A 21,910-nucleotide genomic window follows, 5' to 3' on the forward strand; every position below is an offset into this window, starting at 1 on the left:
CTGGGGTGAGCAACTGCACCTGACTTAGAACACGATACAAACCTTAGTACCTGCCTTCATCGTTTTCTCCTAGACAGGAAAATCACAGAATACCCTGAATTGGAAGGGACCCTCAAGGATCAAGTCCAAATCAAGGCCCTACATAGGAGAACCCTGGGCAGTTCACAGGGGAATCCCCTGCACGAGACAACACAGTGGACAGGACTGGCCAGCTGGGTACTTGGGTACTTGGGTACCGCTTACTTACTGACTCATGCTTGACAAACTGCAAATCTTTACAAATCCAAGATCAAAGAAGAGGTTTTGAGCCCTGTTATACATCCCCATGGAGGCATGGTAAGCTAGCTGCCATAACACACATCCATTTCCATTTTCACTGACTTCCACGAGCAAGTATATCACACAGGGAGATGCAATATGATATAGACAGTACTGCTAATTTTCTCAGGATTAATATTTAACAGAGAATGGTATTAACCACTTCTGGCTCAAATATTTCAAATCTTGAATGACTTGGTAAAACCCTGCCAGCTAAAAGAGAAACTCCTAGTCAGTCACACAGCAGGCCTGGGCTGGCAATTAACTGCAAAGCCCTACAGCTGTTCAGAACCTGTGAGCACTTCCAGTGGAAACAGTCACTTCTTAAATCCAGCAGAGATTAGAACCAAATAGAACAATCGTTCTGTCTCAGAACTGCTCCGTGGTGCTGAGGTAGCACCCAGCCTTGCAGACTCTCAGCTGACTAGAATGAAAAACTGTGACTGAATTTGCCATACGCTGAGTTTCGCCTATAACAAACTGCATCAATGAAGCCAGAATTTGTGAAATTGTAAATACAAGAGATGATACTCTTTCTATGTACGCTCAGACTCAGAAGCAACATTATTCATTTAAGAGTGTTGAAGGATCTGGCCCTTGTCCTAAAAAGGTAAAAAAGAATGAAAGTTTGGTTCAGTGCAATTTTAAATGCCTGTTATTTCTCAATGTATTAGGTCAGCTGACAGTTTTAAACAGTCCTCAATTTTAAATATTAAAATATGACAGAGGTCACTGTTCTAAGTTAGTCTGATAAGCAAATTAATTTCTAATTGGTTTTCAGTGGTTTGGTGATGCCTTCTTAGACTCTGAACTCATGTCATTATGTCACCTAATTTAATATGAAGTTCTGAGAACCATGAATTGGCAGTAGCCCTAGCTATAAATCAAAGCTTCTTACTCAGAGAGATCAGGGTTATGACATCATACCAAGGCACTGGTGGAAGACAATGGTCCTTCTGTGTGTGTCTGAATCTGGGAGAAATATTTCAGCCAGTTCTCCAAGCCCACATTTAAATGAAAGGCCTTTCTAGCAGGTAAAAAGTTAATATATCAAACACAGAAGAAAAATAATAAATCATGCACATTCAGTAAAGGGAGTCAGAAAGTGCACAGATATAAACTATATATATTTTTTGACAATTCTAACAAGTGTGTGTTTGCTTTCACACTTCAGCAATCCAGATGTGTTTTTAAACTTTTTTTTTTTTGCGAAGGGATGTTATTAAAATATGTGAACTGAAAAAATAAAATCTTATCAATTAAACAGATGTTTATCATGATTAACATGTAACTATAAAATTCCCATTTCCATGTAGTATTATCAGTGTAGACATTTATGGCACCAAAATGTATTTATTTTACCCTTAAGTTTGATTGAACCTATCCAACAAAATAGCTTCCTTTCATGGTGCAGACTATGATGTAGCTCCCTGGCACCTGCACACAGATTTGAGTTAAGAGCAGGAAAATCAAAACACTACTTTTTTCATCATGTGCACACACACATTTTTTCAACTTCTGGACTAAATGTCTGGCAATTGGTAAGAATTTGGGAAGAGACTTTCAAAGAGAGCTGAGGAGTTAAGTATCTAAATCTCCATTACTGAGTTGAGCTCCAAAAGGCTGTTTGTGCCTTTGATATCAATCTGTGTCAGTCAGTTTTGATACTGGCAGCACACCTTCAGAAGACACTGCATAGATCACCCCAGCTCCCGTCACTGCTTTGCTGCTGGTCAACCAGAGACTAATTAGGGATGTGGACACATCACCATGTACAGTTTAGCTACTCTGGATTTGTGCAAAGACAAAATCCTGGCTGCTGCCTCAGCACTGGCTGGATCCAGCATACTTGAGGCCTCACCCCTTGTTCTGACTGTGGAGTGGCTGCTGCTGGGGAGAGGCAAGGGGCTGGCTGTCCTCACAAAACATAATCTCTGCTTCAGTAACACCCGAGCAGCAGTGGCTGAGCAAAGCTTTCTGAAATGCCCTGCCAACACATGTGCAGCGGTGGCAATCTCAGTGACAAGGGCTGAGCACTCAGTCCCAGGGATCTTCTGACACAGTCAACTACAGGAACCTGTGCAGATGCTGTCTGTGAACTTGGTGTTTTCCCAAGGCACCTATTAAACCAAAGCATTTTTAAAGGTCAAGCTGCTATCAAGCCTTTGCTTTTAGTTACTAAATCCAGCACGTGGTGACTCAGACACAAAGGAAGCCTCTTGCTATCAAGACACTGCAGGGAGCACATGTGTGCGTGCAACTTTTGTCTGCACAACTATCTCAACTCACCCTCTCTTGCTAGTACACTACTACTGGTGCTGCTCATCACGAGGGCTAACTCTCAAACATGTCTGCCTGCCTGCCCTTTTTGGGTTTTTGTATAGGTTTTTACAGGTTCAGATGAATATGTACAATTTTATACAAGAATAGCTCTGGGGAGGTGGAAACCTTGTGCATACACCTCACCACATAATCTCGGATAGTGACATTATCTGATTTGGAAGTGCTTTGCAGCTAACTCATTTGCTAAATGCTTTTCAACAGCTGTTAAACTATTAGGTTATTCTACACATATTTATGAGAGAGAAGATTATATATGGTAGCTTGTTGCATGCCCTGCTAAACCAGGTGGGGCGAAGTAGAAAGTAGGTGGAGGGCATTTTGGGTTGTGCTAGTACAGGAGATTATGCATTAGCTTTCTTTCAAAAGAAGGAGCTAAAAATTCTTAAAAGGTGCATTTTTCCACCATAACACTTAGTTAAATCCTCCAGTGTTCAATAGGAAAATCAAGTCTCATGATATGTCCACTTGGGCTGTTCTACTGCTGCTTCCACAGTGTGGTGCAGCACCTGGCTCCACTACTGCCTTCAACTGGATGTTTAGCTGTGCACAACACCCTGCCTCGGCACAGTCTGCACTGCCCAAGGCTTTCTATGTCACCTCTGTCAGATGTTAAAATCCACTGGGCTGAAGTCTTTTTTGACAATGCTACACAACGTTATACCACCAGTGCTGACCTTATCCGTGCTTGCATATAAAATCACTGGGAAGCAAGGCAAGGAATCCTCAAAATGCTCATGCAGAGGAGTTCAATGACCAAAACTACAGGCTGAGTTTTTTTAGATTTGAAGGGGAGTATTTGAAAATTGAGGTACTGACAAAAGACAATTTTATGCACTGGAAGTTAACTATTAGGGGTGATCACTGCTGATGTTCAGACACAGCCAGGTGTTTCTACATAGTGCTTGTCCACTCCTGCCTTTCTCAGGGCCATCACACAGGTGATGCTTTTTCCTGGCTTTCCAGGTGGAGATAGAGCACCATGGAGAGGCAGCGTTCTCTATATGCCTCTCTGTACAGATCAAGCCAGACTCTGTCTGCAGGTCAGATGCAGCTGGCTGGGCTCTGACTGCTGAAAATGGAAGCCACCTGGATAAAGTGTGGGCAATGCACAAAGTGTGGCTGCTCCAGTGGGTACCCAGCGCCTGAGGTGAGTGCAACATGTGCCTCCTCTGCTCCTGCACAGACGTCCCACAGCTCCTGGATGGGAGTGGAGGGGCTGATACACCCAGTGATGAGGAACTTCGTGATGGTCATAAATGAGAACAGGGCTCTGACAAAACCTCACCTGCTTTTAGTTACTCCACTAAATGACAAAAGTAACCATCAGCCAAAATGAGTAGCCAAAATGAAATAAACTGTGTCAGTGTATAGTGTAAAAATGAGTAACCATGATTCCTATTTTCACCAAAAATAAGTCTCCTGGGTCCAACCTTCCACGCCATCCCTTCTGTTGCCCTGTCCTGGTTTTTCAGCAGTGCAGATGCTCCTGGGGATGAAAACAACTCCAGCAGGTCCGAGGCTCCAGGCCTGACGCAGCCACGCTCCATCCCTCCCCTTGTTGAGGCACTGCTGAGGTCGTATTGCACCAGCCACCAGTTACGGTCCCTGCATTTGGCCCTGCTCCCTCAGCAGCCCCCAGATCACCATTGTTTTGCATAAAGGACTAGGCTAATAATTTTGCCAACCTCAATTAGGAAAATTCAACAAATACTGAGAGGTGAGAGGTGTCAGGAGACAATCAGCACAAGCCACATGCTGCGTCACATTAGAGTTGCAACACTTTGCGTCCTCATTTCTGCTAAGGGGGCTGATGTCATCTTTTAACTTAGAGAGAGGTGTGGGTGGAAGGACTGAGGTGAAACAGAGGCATGGCTGCTCAATGAAGCCATGAGAAAAGTGTTGTTGCACCCATCTGTATGGTGATAATTTTAGAGGGGGGATAATTTTAGAGCAGAGGCAGTAAGTCAGGGGAATGCTGACAACAATGTACCGTGGGCAGCACTCAGCTTTTTCAGATGTGCATCAAGGGGTGGTCCTGCAAGGAGTGGGGAGTTGGGCTTAATGATTCTCATGGGTCCCTTCCCACTTGAGATATTCTATGATTCTATTCTACAGTGCCAGGACCTTCACATCTTTGCCACTGGGCTGTAAACCCCAATATTGAGGCACATCTAATCACCACAGGCAGGTTCTCAGCACGACTCCACACCCACAGATTCAAAGGACTTCCATCCCCGCCAAGTCACTGTGGCCAGGTTTTCAGAGGAGCTCAACATCTCAGAGACTTGTGCAGATAACTGCAAGGAGGCAAAGGAATTGCAGAAAAATTATCTCTGTGAGTGACGGCTGTGCAGTTGGAAATCTGGCCCCGTGGGCAGTGAAACACATCTCAAAGTAACAGTTACCCAGAATATCAATACCATTTTAATAAATACTAGAAGCAGTAAATGATTTAATAATGCTTTGACAATTAAGAAGCCTGACAGAAACAGAAACTGGAAATACTTTATCAACTCTGCAAAAGCGTATTTTTCATTCCAGTAGAAGAAACACATCAACTTTCCTTTTTCCTTTTTATTAAGTATTTCCTAGACAAACTAGCCTGTCTTTGGTTCGTCAAATATCACTTCTTGTCTAAATAAAATTCATAGAAAAACTTTCCTGTGTTCAACATTCTTGATATCAATACTTGTTGAATAACAGAAAACACAGAGAGCACTCGCTTCTATCTGAAAAAATAGGTTCTTGAACACATTTCCTCTATTTTTTTGTACCTACTTAAAAGAAATCTAAACAGACATACATCTAATCCTTATCATTCATTGTTTAAAGTCTTCAGAGCAGGAGAAGTCCTTCAGCTTTCTTAGATGAAAACACAGGATTTGGAACCACAGCACACACTCCTGTGTTCTTCTTCAGGGTTAGTTTAACTTCTTCAGGGTTAGTTTAACTTCTCTGGGTTAGTTTAACCCTGAAACGTGGTTTTCCAAAATGTTCTGCTGCACAAAACGGACCTGCAGAGCCCCCCTGCACAGAGCCACAGCAGTGGAGGCACTTTAAAAGCTGAACATCCAAAGGTCTCATTGTGCTCTGCTCAGACTCCTGACTGTAGTGCCTGGTCCAGGGCCCTCCTTCTCAAATTTTGGTGGGATGTGGCAATGCAAAACGTGTCAGTACTTACCATATGAGCTGCAGGAATTCACCTGTGCCAGAATGGTATGGAAACTACTTATATTTCTGTGCCAGGCAGGTCTGTGGAGGAGTCTCAAGAGACTACAGCCTGCAGGCTCCAGGACAAAATTGATATGCAATTGCTCAGTGATGCATATCATTGAAGTAATACTAAAAAAAAATGACATTACAGTCATTTCTGTACAATATAGGCTAATACAGGATTCAGAAGTTGCTCAAATTTACAGAACAGTAAATCAAAATTTCAATGAAAAGTGGATTATGAGTACTTAGGTTTACAGTCTACCCCAAGCCAAAGACTTAAGCAAGCCTGTTTTCAAGTCCTTGGCTCCTTTTGCGAAGCATCTACTTTCTGTTTTGCTTTGTTATTTAAACTTTTCATTTACAGAACAGTAAGGTTTTCATTTTTACAGCAGCTTCTTTTTATTTCTGAAGCAGAAACTCATCTTCATCAAGTAAGTCCCTGCTCTGCCATACACTTGAGCTAACAGAGGGAAGGTACAATCCTGCCACATCTCCACAGCACGGGAGAAGCCCTGTGGCGGCGAAATAACACTGCTGGAGATGGCAGCTTGTGCTGGCTGCATGTCACAGAGCTGTGCTCCATGGAGATGCTATGGCACTGTCCATGGGAGGTGGGATGAGTGAGGTCACGTGTCTCTGGATCCACTGGCTCTTTTCCCCTAGGAAATGAGGAGAAATAGGAGCTACAGGAAGAGCCTCCTACTGCCCCGCAGTGGGGGTGGGAGCTGCACAGTGAGCCCATGGCTCTCCCACTGGTCTGCATGTGCCCACACCCACCCCAGCAGCACAGCCAGGGGGCTCACACCATATTTATGCTTTAGTCCACATCTGGTATTTTGCTTTGGCAAAGTCCAGCTGAGCTGTAAAATATATGTCTGATGTGCATCATGAAGCTTTTAAAAGCTGCCTCACACAGAACTACCTGCAAAACTACAGTAGGCACTGAAATGTAGAATTTGATTAGTCCTAAAGCACAGAAGAAGAAGAACAAGAAGAAGAAGAAGCAGATTACAGGATACCGTCTCATTTGTGTAAAACCACATCTTACACTTCATGATCACGCTGACATTTGCTTGTCAAAACTATACACGTTCTCTGTTTGTGGGATTTGTTTGAACAACAGACAAAGTGTTACCTGGGCCAAAGTCATGCTTATCTCATCTACATTTTTTCTGATCACCCAGTGGTTCTTGACTCAGGTAATTTTTTCTGCATGAGCTAAACTTTGGTTTTCTACAATGCCTTGAAACAGTAAAAGAATGTTGTGATTGAAATCAAATTAAGCCTAAAATGACTCCTAGAAATACAGCAGCATAATGACTGATTCAATTACTGTACATGGCTTCAAAATATATAGTTGAGGTGGTTGTATCTATCTTTGAAAGGCATGATGTAAAAAAATACCAGCCACAGAAGGGCAAAACCTTACAGCTGTAACACAGGCATTACAGCACAAGCATAATAAAAACATACTATACAATTAATTCTGATGATTGTAGAACCACATTCACTTTTACCACTGTTATAGGAGAGGCTACAAAGAACACATGTTTTTCAATTACCTATATGCACATATATGTATGTGTTAAGAGAATGTGAATGGAGAACCACACAGGAATGGAAAGAATATCTACTAGGAATACCTGCTTTCCTTTACCCCACCCTGGTGTTACATTTTTTCTTTCAGGTTTCCTTACACTGAAATGAAAACATTTCACTTGAATTTAAATTGGTACAGCAAATCCTAATGTAACGTAATGTAAACAAAATTCGTAATGTTTTTAACAATTACCATAATTAAAGATGTTGTTGCAGAATAAAGCTGAGGCTGGTTCTCTGTTGTCACTAGGTCTGCTGTCACTAGGTATGTATTCTCATCTCTTCACATCAAATGAAACATCAAATGTTCTAAACAGAATAGTGACAGCATAAACCAACTATGCAGGAGTGCACCCTATTCCCAGGGTTTAGAATACAGAGGTAAAAAAGGGCCTACGTAAAGGCTGGAGGGAAGATGCTGATTAATAAACAGCAGTTAAGAGGCCTGAATCTGAAATAATTATGAAGGTAACTTGGGTGACAAGGCAATACCTGATTGCCTCCACAACTGCTTTTTGTTGCTGAAAAGTGTTGTGAATGAGAATAACAACTCTTTCTTTCCAATTTAAGAGATGAACAGTCTTTAAATATACACAGACATCCCCACTGGGAATGAAGTTTGCATAAGTAGGCTGATTCCGTGAAGCATATGCAATAAGCACTCCGTTGCCATGTCAGGTTTCCTGTAATCTTATTTTTAATTTATGTCCCGATAAAAGTGCACGCATGTTAACTGGGTGAAATTCCAAATGTGTACTTTATGGGTTTTCACCTACAAAAAGTTAGCATGTCTCTTCAAGTCATGTGACATGACTTGGATATTGCTTTGTTAGCATTTCCCACAGAAGACTTATTTTTTGCTAGGAAAGTCTACAAAAAAGCGTATCTTAGTAATTTTTCTAATTCCTCTTCCTTCTTCAGAAACAGCAACAACAAAGCAACCATCCTCCTTCTGTTCCTACTTTTCTCCCAAAGAGTGTTTTGAGTATAAGGGCCATTTCAAATAATAATCAAAAATAAATTCTAAATTTACTAGCTATTAAAATCTTCATACAAGCCTGCTTGGAATTCAGCTAAAATGAGTAACTTTATTGTCACTTACAGCTACCAATATAAGCTAAAAAAAAAAATAAAGAATTTCTGAACATTTCCCATCCATGAAGCATTTTACACAGAGCACTCCAATCTCTCCCCACATTGTCCATCTCAATTTTCACACTGTGCAAGGCAGCAAGGTGCAAGATGACTGCAAGGAGAATCCATACACCACCTCCAGCTCAAAGCCCAGCATGCTTAAAATATTGTGGTGTGAATTCAGAAATGTTATTTGAATGCAATTTACCTCTGGGGTTAGAAAGTCAGACCAAGAGTTGAGAGCAGCTTAGCAGAGAGCTCAGTGCCTTCACAAACATCTGAGTTTATGCTGCGGTTCTTCAGCTCCCAAAAGCAGAAGTCCTTGTTTCAACAAGTCTCTGCCACCAATGCAAATGGAAACAACCTGCAGAGATGGTCTCTTGTGTGAGCAGCACAGACAAAGGCAGCTCTCCTGGATTTATTCTCACTCTTATAGCATCAGATATACTTCCAAAATATTCAAATTACTGAAGAATTAATAGAACCATATATCATCACTATCTCTCACTTTTACTAGCAGAGATAAGGAATTTGTTTTGTTACCATTAGCAGGAAGATAGGTGAAAAGCTGGTACTGGCTCCTCTTTCTTTTCCCGTTGCAGACATAGAAGTTGACCTGAACAGGGCTGGTAATTCTCTGATTGCGAAAAGGTGGTATCTCAACCACCAATGAATTCTGCAAAAGCAACAAATCAGAAAGTCAGGGCACAACTAAGGCAGTCTAGCTGTACAAGAGTATTGAAAAGTTAACCCCAAGAAGGAAGAGAAACACTCTCTGAATGGAAGCTGGTGGACTTTGTGGGCAAGGATGGCTTCCCACCAACCCCAGTGTCCATGCCAAGGATTCTAGAAATCCTTGAAAATAAAGTTATTTTAGCATGGCTCATATCTTTACAAAATCACTAGCCTTCACTTCTTCCCTTTGGACAGCAAATATGATACTGCATATGGACAAGGCTCTATCCAGCCTGCCTCTGTCAAGAATCTGGGATTGCAATCAAATTGTGGTCTCAAACTCAGCAGGAGAAAGCACAATGGCTTGGTTGGCAGGCCATCCCTGATATATCTGAACCTAACAATATTTCCTTTGAAAGCCATTAGGACAGCATTACTCAAATATTTCCATTTTCCACAGTGAAATATATTTTCATATAACAACTCAGGAAGTTTTAAGCATGCTAGCTTCTGTGATGGGAGGTTCACTGTTGCAAGCACATCTAGTGCAACATGAAAAAGGGCTGGAGAACGTGTAGATTATCTTCCACTGTCAGAAACCAAATGCTCCAGCATGGGGCTAAGGAATGACTTAGCTTCTAGGGCATCAGCTTACACATACGCACAGTGAATCTGCTACGACCATCAAAAACTCCCTTGGCGCTTTTTGAAAGAATAACAGGGAATGCTTTTCCTAGCATTTGTCCTGAATTCAGATGAGATCTTTAAATTGTTTGCCTGCAGGTTTGCAAGTATTGCATATTCCTGCAGACGTGGAATAGTGGACATACTTCCCACTTAAGAGTCATGGCTGAAGGAGCCACGCTTCTCCAATGTGGAGCTGATCTCCTGTGAGGGGACTCATGTTTCTTCTGCTGAAGATAGAGGAAAGCCAAGGAAAATGATCAGAAATTGCTCTGGGAGCAGTGGAAAGAACTGACCCAGCAAGACAAAAGATGAGCAGATGGAACTGGCCCATCCTGGACAATGAAAAAATATTTTCCAAATGGTCTCTTCTACTTTCGGGATAGCTTCCAGCGAAGGCTTTTTACCCCATGCTCGTGTTAAAGAAAGATTTCCAGGAGGGGAGGCCTAAGTACTTGTTCTGTTTCAGTGCCAAAGCCTTGGAAATCCCTCTTTAGTAACAGTGCTGGAGAAGGCAATATATATTTTTCATCTTGATGTTAAAATATTTAAGGCAGACTTACTGGCTTGCACATTTCTCTGTCGGTTTTGGCTTCCATTTCCCACACATGGTGACCATCTAAAAGACAAAAGTAAAAGATACCTAGTTCTGTCCTTTTTTCCCTTCCCAAGCCAAGAAAGGAACAACTTTTGCAAAAACCATCTCTTTGAAGGGGCACTGCATATGTGAAAAGGAGCTCTCACAACACATTGCTCAGTGTTGCCCAATTAAGAGACCACCTGGGTAACCTGTGACAGAAGCCCCTTCAGCTTTTCTGAAGGGAAGAACCACAATCCAGAGTGCACGATACTGTGATGGGGGAGAGCCACTGGGAGTTTGCTCTGCCACTAGCCTGGACAAAATATGCAACTGTTCTACACCTCAATTCGCTGAGCTTGCAGACAACAATACTGCTACCTATGATGCCTTTTGAACGCTATCTAGGCTGTAAGTCATATTCAATATTAATATTAAACAATGCAAAAAGAAAGGTAGTATGAAGGAAGCTACTCAGCCATGCAGGATTTGATTTTAGTACACTCCTAGTCTGGCTTGTCGTAATTCTGCTACTTGGGTCAAAAGGCAATGTCATAGGCTGGGAAGCATAGCTTTAGACTTCATTTTGAAGTTGGTTTTGTTCAGCTAAGGCGGTCCTACTTCTGGAGGTACTTTTAGTGGTGTGTTGAATCCTCCAAATTTACTGAATTTCTGTTTTCAAGCAAATATAGATTTAAGCCACAACTATAACTTTTTTTCTAGGAACGTGTCTTTTGGAAGAAACTGACTTTGGTCATTTTTCCAGCACATTATTGATACAGAAATCACTGGAAAATAAGGTGGGCTTTTATTTCCTTATATCTTCAGACCTCAATAGGAAAGAAATGAGAAAAATAATACAGAATGTAAGGTTTCCACTCTGCAGGCCTAGAAAAACACAAATGAAAGGCCATAAGCAGACTGCTGGATAAGCTGGGCAGTGGAGACGCATGAAGCTTCACGAGTCCCACCACTGTCAGATGTTACCAAAATGAAGGGGAAACTGAGACTTTATGTCATCTCTTTTGTACATTTATTGCAGTATTGGGACATGCAAATGCAAATATTAGTTATTTTGAACTTCATCACATGGACGTGGGCCTGCCCTAGAAAAACAGCCCTGTGAAAGGTAAAAGAGTGAATGCACTTTTTCTTTTCTCTTTGCTTTCATGGCCAGGATGGAGGTGACGCATTTAGAACTGCCTGATTTATTACAAATGTCTGTAAATAATATTTTTGTGTACAGCTGTCCTACTGTGAAAGGAATGCTGCTGAGGGACTATCCCTGGCGATTGTTTTAATGTCCAAAACCCCCTTCTATTTAATGTATGGAAAGAAGCACAACATGAAGGCTGCAGCACAAATACCACAGTGGATTTGGCAGGTCTTTCCACAGGAAAAGAGTTAGCAGATCTTCCCTCAGTTTCTTCCTATATTTTAACTTGTGATGCTGGAAGAGGAATCCCTCTTATTGGTACTGCCACGTTCAGCTGCAGGGAGAGAAGGAGCAGCCGGACTGTGCTTGAGACTCCTAAACAATGCCTTTGGAGAGTGCCAGAATTGAAGTAGGCTTCTTGGGAGGACTAGCGATCACTTAACAATTTATCCAACAGATGCTTCCCCTGGGCTGTCAGTAAAAAACCCTGACCAAAATTCGGCAAGCCAGGACACATCCCCAGTCTGGGAGCAGCCTCCTTTATCTCCAGCCTCCGTAGCACTCCCTCCCTGCCCCAAATTAATTCAATCAGTTGTAAAAGCAACACAACGCCGACATGATCACACATTCTGTGAAATGTAGGAACTTCTGCTTTGGAAGAGGTTTGCTGGGCTGTTTTTTTTAAAAACCAACAGACGTCCAGACTAGTAGTTAACATGTGTTCAATTTGCCTTTGTAAATGGATTACCAGAAGTTCAGGTTTTTTGCTATGTTTAATTTGTGCTTTGCAAGACGAATGATCTGATTCAGGTTTCTGGTTTTTATTTCCTGCCGATACTTCAGGAAAATTCAAAATTACTGCATTTCCAGCTAATCTTTCAATTACTTCATGCAGCACTGCCTCTATGCATTTTTGAAATTTTTATGATGACAAAAGGAGTTTGTTCACAAATATTTTAGATGCTGTAATCTACGCTATTAGGAAAATAACAATCCAGAGTCATGGCTTGTCTTTGGAAGCTAGTAAGAACAATACAGGTTTTGCTCCAAGAAATTCCCCTGGGACTGTCCAGACCATCAGCAGCAGAGGGGAAAGGGAAGAGAGGGAAGAAGTAGGGAATAGACAACTCATTAACAGCTAATGGCATTTCATTTACAAAAACACAGGGAGCAAAAGTTGTTATGAAGCAAGAGACCAAAAAAAAAAAAAAGAAAGAAAGAAAGAAAGAAAGACAATTCCTCATATTACGTCTGGTGAACCAAGAGGGAAATCTCAACGCCCACGGACTGGGACCAGCTCCAGGAGGGAAACCTTAGACCACTACGTCAACCTTTTACAGTAAACATGTTTTGCAGGTTTAAACAGTTCAGCTGAAATTAAAAAAAAAGAAAAAGAAAAAAAAAAGGATAATGGCCTTGGAAAGGTTTGTGGGAGCCCTAAGCCTCAAGATAGTCTGCCTATACCAAAGAAAATGGTTTTGCCCCAGTGCCCATCCGCCGGGGAGCCTGGCGAGCAGGCGGGATGCCGCCTCCTGTCAGCGTGTGCTGGAGAAGTGAGGGCTGCTCGCCCACAAAAGTTTCCATTGTACGCCTGCCACATCTGCAGCAACACGCCTGGTCTGGGCCCGAGGCAACTCCCTCCTGGCCGCCAGCCAACCCAAGTACACCAGAGCAATTTATACCTTTCCAAAATGCAAATAATTCAAATTACAGACATAACACAAAGCTGAAGCAGACACATTTCAGGCATTCCCGTTAAAGTTTGCTCTCTGGAATTACCGTACCCAAATGGGCAGTTGTTATACAGGGAGCGGGGGAGATGGAGTCAAGAGAGGAAGGAGAGGAGGAGGCACGAAGGAAAAGGGAGAAAACGGCTCTTCCAAAGGTCTTATTTCATTCCCTTTCATTTCACTATTTACTTTTACGAAGTAATAAGAAGTGTCTTCTCCAAACCAAATGCCTGGCTTTGTTTTGGTGTTTTTAAGATTTACAGTGCAATATTTTGAAGAGAAAGACAGTTCTTTATATAGCTAAAAAGTTGGGTCAAGGTATTATACTGGTGTCTTATGTTTTGTGAGGGTGTTTTTACCAAATGGGAATAAACCCAAAGCATCCATGCACAGAAGGGCAGGGCAGAAGCCCTGCAGAGTCCCTCCTCCCTCACTGCCAGCAGCAGCAGCCATTAACTCAACAGAGCCAAGGCTTCAAGGGGGAACCACGAATGGGCTGCATGAATGACCCTCAAATCCCTCCTCTTCCACAGAGGCAGCGGCAGCGCTGGGGGAAGGAGAAGCTGCTCCCGCCCATTCCGCACAGGCTGGAGGCTGCGCTGACAGGTGGCCATCAGCCCTACTGCCAGCTGAAGACACCAGGTTTGTCAGGAAGCCTGACATTTACAGACCCATCCCTGTTATTTATAGCCATCCGTGCTCTGTGTGTGCTTCACCACTGTCCCCTTCTGCCTTGTTTTCTTTGTTGCCGTGAAACTCAGAGCACCTGGGATAGCTAATGACGAAAATGCTGTGAACCTACGTGTTATGGGGGGTGGATTTTCAGCTCTGCAAAGCATAAACACCCTGTTTTAACATGGGGTAGCTGAACAGTGAATGGGCCTTTGTAGCATGCTCTTATCGGCCGCTCGCTCTGGTGTTGAAGGAAACTGCGCACAAATCCAGAAGTAAAAATACTCTAATTCATCAGGGAATTCCCTGCAGTATGAGTCACCAAGCGGCTTCCCCACCACACCCAGCTACAAGATTTCCACATAAAAAGGCACTGTAAAGGTCTGTTTTAACACCGAAATAGGGCTAAAAAGTAGTTGTGTAAATCTAGCAGCTTCAGTTATTCACCCATAGAGCCTTGCAGACCATGACACACAAATTTTCCTCATGGAAGAGCAACACAAAGAGCTGTAAAGACTTTCCAAAGACATTTTTGTACCATCTTCCCCTCATCGTTGCCCATCCAAAGAGATCCCCTGGGGTTTCTAGCGCTGCATTTACTTTTGTACCTCAGGGAACTGCAAGAATAGTGTCAGGGGTTTGCAAGCTCAAAACAATCAAACCACCAGCATAACTTTCCAAAATGATGGACTGCAGAAAGGGGGAAGAATATACAAATGCAAAAAACCCCCAAGCTTGGAAACTCAGGAGAGTATAACATCTGGCAACAACTGAAATCTTGCCTCTATGAAATGGGTGTAATGAGAACATGCAGATATATTTAAGTGATTCCACTTTACTACAGGAGGTTATAACAGTCTATATTCTTTAGTGGACCTGTGTTCACTTGAGATATGAGAAGAATAGACATTATCTAGGATTTCACTGCCTATACACAGGGTACATTTTATATTCTTCCAGTCTGCACTTCAACACAGTTTGACTGCACTGGCTGCACTGTAAATCTGTATTTACATTCATATATTCCAAGTAAAATGGTGAAACAAGCCCTACCCTCCCAAAGGAACCCTCTACTTGATTAATGTGTTGTGAGATTACCATGAACAATAATTCCTGTGTTACAGCCCAGATTACTTTAACATGTTCACAACAGGCAGGGCACAGATGCAATGCAGCATCACTTCGAGGTGCTCTGCAAAGGCTGTCTACCCTGCTATTTGGCCTTAACAATGCATACCTGAACCCCCAAGGAATTTACAATTTGAAAGCTTTCAACTTGCACTGCTACCCTTCTTCCCTGGTGAGTGCCCTCATGACAGTGAGAGGACAGGTCTGTGAAGAGGTTCAGAAGGAATGGATGAGTTTCTGTGCAAAGAAGAGGATGAAGACTATGGCAAAGTCTCATCATTCCGACTTCTGAGTTATCCAGTTCTCTGCAGACATGCCACCAGCTTTAAGGGGAGGGGCAAGCTGGACTGGCAATGAAAGAGGCGAGGAGGAAGCTCTGTTGCTTGGAAGACAGCACTCCCCATGGCAGTCCTGGGCACAACCCACTGGCATCATCTCAACAGCTGGCACTTATGGGTTGGCACGGGTGTACTAGTGCCAGATTCTGCAGGGGCAGCAGCCTTTTGGATTTGGAGCTGCCTCAAGCAGTCAGGTCAATTTTCTCAGCTGGTCCTACAGCTGTCTTGCTGCAAACAGTGTTTCCCCAGTTGGACACCAGCAAGGGAAGGGGATCTCACCAAATGCGAGGGATTCTATGCCTGTCCTGATACACTGGTGTACATCTTAAAGACATTTTCAAGGGTCAGGCACTAAGGAGGGACCAACACCAGCCAAGCAGTCTGACACGGGATATACACGGAAGATGGGGCAAGAGACCAATGAAACATTCAGAGATACGGTGTGTGCTAGCAGGGAGTAAGTACCTGAATTGTAAGTGGCCAGGACCCTTCTTTTGATCGCCTCAGTGGCACTTTGCTCTCCTGAGATCTCAGCCTCTTAGGGACCTGTGAGTAGTGAGATGCCTCCTAGTCCCAGAGCCACCTTCAGAGCAGCTCTACCTCCTGGTGCAGCTCCTGCTGATGCCATGGCCTGCCTACTGCCCAGCACGTTCTCCTCAACTGCCTCTCCAGCCACCCTCCTCTCTACTCTTTGCTCTTACACTACTTTTGCTATGAGACGGCACAGCTGGTCTGATTTTCACTTACTTTATTTCTGTCTCCCATGCCAGGAAGTTCCCCAGATGTTGTTCTGCCCTTCTCACAGCCTACTGTGCCGCTACAGAAACTTCCCCCAGCTTTCCTCCCCATCCCTGGCATGCCTTCTGGCATGCCTCCGTCCATGCGCGGCAGGGCTCAGGCATAACTGACCTATTTTTATTTCCACATCAAAGGTGCTGTATTTGCTGGTGTCTTCTCATAAGCATTTTTGCAGCATATGTATTTTGTCCACTCCTTCAGCTATACATTTTTGCAGTATTGAGCTGGGTGCCATGTAGACTTAGGTCTGTTTGCCATCAATACGATATTCTTGAGTTACTTTTTCTCTCTTCTTTACCTTGAATTAACAATCAGAATGTCATGCAGCGAAGAGGTGCAAAAATCCAGCACAAAGTGGATCTTACGGTACTTTGGAATCAGTGCCAGGCACGCGCTTCCCCTCTGATTGCTCAGCTGGGCAAGCCAAAAGCTGAGGCTCACTTTGCCTCAATGGTGAGGCCTTTTTAGCTGCCTTTTACCACAGTATGTCTAACAGACGTAATTATTCTGAGTTCCAGTGTTTGCAAATGAACTGTAATTTTAGTCCAGGTAATTAAAAGGAGGCACAGTGCTGACAACTGACGGATTGAGGTTCATTTTGAGCCAAAACCATTGGAAAGACCTGCCAGATACTATTTTCAGCAGAATGGAAGCTGGTTGTGCAATTTCTGCTCTCTGGCACCTCCCCCTATTCAAATTATCGTTGGTCTGAGGGTTTTATTTAATAACTTTAAGTAATTCCAGGACCAAGACACACAACTTCCAAGTAAAACTGCAGCTTGACATCCCTGAAAAATCTCTCTAGAGCAGGCAGGTCAAACAAAGCACACCCAGCACAGCCACCCACCAGCAGTCATGACAGCACTTCACTCTGGTTTTGATTACATTCACGTCATCTCCTTGTCTTTACAATTTTACTTTCCTCTGGGAAACTCTAGTAAGCTGAACCTGTGACTCTGCAGCTGAAACTGAGTAAAATATTCCTGGTCCATCTTCTTCAGTCTAATCTGTCCCATATTTTCTCAGGCTATTGGAGTAACGAACCTCACAGCCAGTTTAAATCAAGTTCCAAATTTTTCTTCCATGAACAATTCTTTTCCTCTATGTCTGTGCTGGATGCCAACACCACCACCTGTACTATAGCTACTTCTTGTTATTTCTCATCTTAAGATGTAAATTTGATCCAAATGCTTTTAAATCTTCCTTCATTATTTTTTGAGACGCAAACTCTTCAACTGTATGACTGCAACTTCTCAACTTCCAGAAACTTCCCATTATGGCAACTCCTTGTGACTTTTTGGCAGATACCGTTGAACACCATTTTTACTTTTTTCCATCTCATTGTCCCCCTCATGTCCCTTTTCTTGTTTCTCTTGTCCAAGAAGGTCAGGCTCAATCTTAGAGGTCCCTCCTAATATCCTTTGACTTTCTGCCTTGACATCAGCTTCCCAAAAAAAAGACACACTTTGGAAACAATTTATCTCTCTATTCCTCTCTTAACCGTCATTATATTTTCTTACACATTGAAGGTGTAATCTTACATCCTTAACAGGCCTAAAAGGAACATGCTCCTCTTCCCTCACTCTCCCCACATATCCTGTGATACCCATCTGAGACATGAACCAATTCTTAATGATGTCAGGAAAGTAACAGGAGACAAAAAGTTGTCGTTTTCCAAAAGAGGTAGGCATTCCCTCCAAAAACTAAGTACTTTGAAGGAATCCTCTTGTATTGGTTTACATTGCAAGGTGTGGCTAATGGTTGGGCTGCAGGGGTGGAGAAGATTCCAGAAGCTGCTCCCATGTCTGACAGAACCAATTCCTCATGGCTTCAAGATGGACTCTGAGCTGGCCAAACCTGAGCCCATCAGCAAGGCTGGTGGAACCGCTGCCAACATACTTAAGAGGAAAAATACTGGCAGCAGCTGTGAGAGAGGAGTGAGAATAAGTGAGAGGAACACCCCTGCAGACCTCCGCAACAGTGAAGGAGGGGCAAGAGGTGCTCCAGCAGTCAGAACAGAGATTCCCTGGCAGCCTGTGGTGAAGACCATGGTGAGGCAGCTGTGCTCCTGCAGCCCATGGAGACCATACCAGAGCAAAGATCTACATGCACTCAGTCAGAGCCCACGCTCCTGACAGGAGCTGCAGCCTGTGAAGGGAAGCCCAGGCAGAAGCAGGTTTTCTCACAGGAATGATGGTTGTGGGTGACCCACGCTGAAGCAGGCTATTCCTGAAGGACTGAACCTTGTGGAGAAGACTCATTCTGAAGGAGCACATGAAGGTCTGTCTGCCATGGGAGGACACCACACTGGAGCAAGGGAAAAGTACGGGAGGGAAGGAGTGGTAAAGAGGAGCTGTTATGGACTGACCAAAAGCCTCCATTCCCTGACCCTCTGTGCCACTCAGGGAGAGGAAACAGAAGTCAGGAATGAAGTGAAGTTGAGCTTGGGAAGGGAGGCAGGGGTAAAGGTGGTTTTCAGTTTTACCTTTGTTTTCACTAACCTACTCTATTTTCAATTGACAATAAATTATTTCCCCCAAGTGAAGCCCATTTTGCCTGTGACAGTAACTGATATGCAATCTTTCTGTCTTTATCTTGACCCATGAGCTTTCTCATCTTATTTTCTCCCCTCTGTCCTGTTGAGGAGGGGGAGTGACAGAGCTGCTTGGTGGTCACCTGGCAGCCAGCCAAGGTCAACCCACTATACCTCTTTCCTCCACTGTCTTTAGGCACTGATCACTTCATTAGACTCAGATTTCTTGTAAGGGCTGTGAATTCCTGTGGACAGACAGTCCTACTGGAACAGTAACAGTAAAAACTATTTGAAACCTTGTACTAGTTGTAGAAGTTCAGAGACAAAGCTTTGATTGCACAGATATGGCTGCTTGAATCAGTCTGGAAGACAGGAAAGAATAAACTTGAAGCATTTATCTTCATTTTCTATAATAATAAAAAATTTACAGGATTACTCCGACAAGTGACTTTTGAGACCATGTGGTTATTCCTTACTTCTTTGTTGCTCACAGTAAGTATTTCTGATTGATTGATCTCATTCTTCACTGTGAGAGGAACACCCTGGATGAGACTTGCTGCTGCTGACACCATCTCATGTGTATGGCTGCTGTCCCACTCTGTCTTCACCATTCCCTAGACTAAACAGCCAGGAAAAACTGAAACGTGCTGTCATTTCCTACAAGCTGCATCACTACTCCTCTGTGCGCGTGAAAGGGTTCCACCATCAAATGACTCCAGCATCTGATGACACAATTCGCCCGAGGATATCTATTTCTGGGCAGTGGCCAGAAACCCCTTCAGCTATCAATACATCTCTAGGATCTAGGTTCAAGTGACCTTCACGTGAACTCCAAGCTTCCAACTCATCTGCCTTTGAAGTTTCCAGTTTATCTAGTTTCTCAAATTTTTAACTTCACTGCGCATGAGTCAGCATGCAATTGCTCGCTGCCAACTGGAACGTGAGTCCTAAACTTGGATAAACAGACAGATAAAGACAAAATTAAGTAGTATCTGTCTATCTGACTAGAGGGGGAAGGAGAGTTTTGCCACTTGCTAATTTATTATGTGAGCTACAGTATGATTACTGGTGTGAAACATGACCCCTTTTTGGCCAGCTGCCCCCCAAACTGCTACTGGCAATGGAAAGAGCAATGGAAAGATCTCTGAGAATGTGAGATCTTTTACCATGTGGAGCTCTGCCAAGACTCAGGTCACCCATCTCACCATCCCATCACATCACGTCAAAACAGACTCCAAACCCTAAGCTCCACAGTGTATCTGAGTCAAACCAAAAAGCCCACATGCTCCCTCAATGCATCTGTTCCATTCACGTCACTCAAATGTTTTGTCAACGTATCACTTCCCAGAACTTTTTCGCAATTTTGCTGAAGCTAAAGGACTGTCTTTGAGTTACCTGCCATATTACAAGGATAAATTCTGCTCACACAACATGTGGGAAACAGAACTGAATTTATGAGACATGCGTACCTTAAGGCAGAAACCGATTGATTCTAATCTTTGCCAGAGACAGGGAAATTTGAGAGGAACAAAAAACCTGTGAAATGCTGGAGTGGACAGTTACATTCATCCAGCTTCCTTCTTTTCTGTATCACATTTCCCTTGCGCAAAAATTCAGCTGACCGAGCTTGACCACACATCTAACAGGAGGCAAACTGTTACGTTTTCCCATCTGAAATACTTACAGAAAACTGATTTCCTTAGGTATCTATATACAAAAAAATTAAATTGGTGATTTCACCCTGTTATCTTTCATCTGCTCTAGTTATAACAATTACACATCAACACCTTCATGTTCTAAGAGCAAAACCTGTTCAACAGGGAGAAGGAACAGTTTTGACAAAAAAAAAAATCCATTTCACAAAATAAAAACAAGAGCAGAATGAAGAATTTGATGCAATAACTAATTCTGAAAAGCTTCCTAATTGTTTGAAAATATTCAAAAAGAAAAATCCCTGGAGGAAATGTTGTTTACACACAGTTTATTTCTCCATCTTTCAGGAACTTTGAGACTCAAAGGCTTTGGGCACAACAGCTGAGGATATTATGCAATTAGGTTACTGAAGTGTGTAGGTGCCAGGATTACTGTTGAAGTCTGAGTAATTAACAAGTTGTTCAAAACCATTGAAGTCTGTAAGTCTGGAGTTATCCAGAGATATAGTGAACACTACAAATGTCCATCAAAGTGAGTGATGCAACTTCAGGGAGGGGCATTTGTTACAGGGAAGATTAGACACAGCCTTTGACCAGGACAAAATGGCCCTCAACATCAAAACCCCAGAGTCAAAGTACCAAAGTCAGTGTTATTTGGGAAACTAATCTCATAGTGAAGTTGGGTGTTACATTTCTGCCTTTTCTCTCTTTAAAACTCTTTCCCTGAGCTCTCATCACTATGCACAAAAGCAAAGAAATGGGTTTGGAGCTCTGACTTAACTAGTGGCAAATCAACCCTATGATAATTAATAGTAATACATCCAATGACCATTTCTGCCCATAAATCACAAATTGATTATCAAGATTTCATCAGTTTAACCTGATCTTTTAGGTATGTCTAGACTTGGCCAAATCCGTGAAGTCTGGAAATACTTGAGCTAGTTCCAGTGTTAAAACTACAGGAGCAAGGAGCAGTTTTTGAGCAAGGAGGGATTTTCAGGGCAGATTAACCCTTTCAGATCTCAATACGAGACTTTTTCAAACCCCCAAAATACTCTTTCTATCCCAAAATATCCTACAGCATGGCAGGAACTATAATCCATAATTTACCATAATGTACCCATAATTTTCCTGTGCATTGTTCCTTGGGATACTGGGTTTGTGTCTCATCACTGAGCTTTCACTTATCAGTTACAGGATACATTTTGTGAACAGAGGCATGAAAACCAGGTTTTTTTTTTCAGCACAGTGATCAGTTTTACAGATTAATGATCATAATCTGATATACTAAGAGCCAGTAGTCTGGTTGTTTCAGTTAGTTAGGCTTTTGTGCTGCTTTGCGCTCAGTAACTCACAT

General features: G+C 42.8%; 1 protein-coding gene across 7 annotated transcripts in view; it reads right to left on the bottom strand.

Moving 5' to 3' along the window:
- NFATC1 (nuclear factor of activated T cells 1) overlaps positions 1-21,910 on the bottom strand; it is a 110,785-nt gene that overhangs the window by 36,023 nt on the left and 52,852 nt on the right. For 6 of the 7 annotated variants that reach the window (XM_058831332.1, XM_058831327.1, XM_058831329.1 and 3 more), the window contains exons 7-8: positions 10,533-10,588; positions 9,154-9,286 (exon numbers count right to left, since the gene is read on the bottom strand). In XM_058831332.1, the coding sequence (XP_058687315.1) occupies positions 9,154-9,286; positions 10,533-10,588 (189 nt within the window). Of the gene's footprint in view, positions 1-5,122; positions 6,537-9,153; positions 9,287-10,532; positions 10,589-21,910 lie in introns of those variants that run through there. The other variant, XM_058831334.1, reaches the window with a different exon arrangement.

The sequence above is a fragment of the Poecile atricapillus genome, chromosome 2, assembly GCF_030490865.1.
Source record: "Poecile atricapillus isolate bPoeAtr1 chromosome 2, bPoeAtr1.hap1, whole genome shotgun sequence".
NCBI classification, from domain to species: domain Eukaryota; kingdom Metazoa; phylum Chordata; class Aves; order Passeriformes; family Paridae; genus Poecile; species Poecile atricapillus.